The 1543-nt window shown below is 31.7% G+C and overlaps 1 protein-coding gene across 1 annotated transcript in view; it reads right to left on the bottom strand.

The window, feature by feature from the left end:
* LOC112516358 (pleiotropic drug resistance protein 1-like) overlaps positions 1-1543 on the bottom strand; it is a 14003-nt gene that overhangs the window by 10534 nt on the left and 1926 nt on the right. Inside the window, exons 2-4 of the mRNA XM_025123368.1 lie at positions 389-509; positions 93-181; positions 4-18 (exon numbers count right to left, since the gene is read on the bottom strand). Coding sequence (XP_024979136.1) covers positions 4-18; positions 93-181; positions 389-509 — 225 coding nt within the window. The remainder of the gene's footprint in view (positions 1-3; positions 19-92; positions 182-388; positions 510-1543) is intronic.

The raw sequence follows: 1543 nt of genomic DNA, 5'->3' as shown, positions 1-1543 counted from the left end.
CCCAAAAGTAAAGTCATTCTACAATCATGTTTTATGACGTTAGATCTCGTGAAGTCATCATAATTGAGTTATATCATGGTCTGTCTCCTCACCTGCTAGGCTTAACGACACCGCTAACATCATCAAGGATCGTTATATGCTTTTTTGAATTCGGAAGGAGATGGAATAAGTTCAAGAACACCTAAAATCGATCATATTTAATCAAATTCGGGGGAAAAACGAACTCATTAATTAGAAACGTTGAAGAAAGTTGGGAAAGGGTTATTACTGAGAGATCCCAACCTTCGAAGAGATAAAGAATCGAAAAACTCATCAAAGATGAGGAGGGTAGGTATGTGTTTTAGGGTATATATATACAAAAGTTGTATGTATATATAATGATTTGTACCTCAAATATATCAATATGGAAGTTTATAAAGCTGGGTAAAGCTCTACTTCCAGTGTTAATATCTGCCTCCACAGTCATATGCTCAAATTTGACTTCAATTGTTGGCAAATCAATCCCAACCCTGTTACATTCCCATTTAACCACTTGTCATTTCATAAAATCAACATCAAAAAGTAAGCGTTTACTGGGTATCACTTATATTACTGGTTGAACTATGAATCTTACCTAATAAGTGATGACGATCGAAGAAGACTCTTACATCATAAGCGCTTACCGGGTAAACGATGCTGAAAAACGTCTCCCGTTCAACAACAAATCCCATTTTTTACACCGTTTTTCGACTCGACATCAAATTTGACTATTTTGGTGTTATTTGGTGAGCTATTTTGTTACAAAATGGTCCTACAAGTTTGGTATTCGGTCAAGAATCTTACCCAGCAAGAGGAGACGATCTTTCCGAGTAAGAGATGCTTATTAACAATCCATTTTGATGACTAGGAATGTAACCTGATAAGGTAAGTGAGGGTGAAACTTTTGCCGCTAAACATTTACCCGGTAAGTGTTTAGTAAACAACTTTTATTCTCCGAAAGAGCTCACAAGGAGAGAATGGAGGTTCTAACATATATAGATGAGTATTGGTCCATGCACTACAACAAAATTGAGCCTGTAGGACGCCACCAATTTCTAAGCGTCCTAATAGACCGCTTTATAGTACCAAAAAATAAAGGATCATATCTAAATGTGTTGTAATTAACTGATAGGACGATTTTGGATGTCTTAATAAGTTTTTTATGACACTTTTAATATAAAACATCACATCAACAAATTTATACGACATTTTTTAGAAAGTGTTATATAAACTCATCTTTTTATAAGATATTTTTTCAAATATTATCCTATAAAATTGTTAATAAAATGTTTTGTATTTAAAATATTTTAAAAAAACTTGTTAAGACGCCCAAAAACTTTATGTCAATGTTTTTGGTGTTGAACTATTTTTTACAAAAATGGTCCCTCAATTTTGGGTTTTTATATAATATAATATTATTTATTAACAAATGATATTAATTGGTTCATATTTGCTAATATTATATTATAAATTATATTATGGTATATATAATATATTTCACTTTTATTAATGTACTTTCAAAATT

Source organism: Cynara cardunculus, assembly GCF_001531365.2.
Source record: "Cynara cardunculus var. scolymus isolate 2C chromosome LG 8, CcrdV1, whole genome shotgun sequence".
NCBI classification, from domain to species: Eukaryota; Viridiplantae; Streptophyta; class Magnoliopsida; order Asterales; family Asteraceae; genus Cynara; species Cynara cardunculus.
Note: the sequence above shows the minus strand (reverse complement) of the source record. Positions and strands in the feature narration are given on the sequence as shown.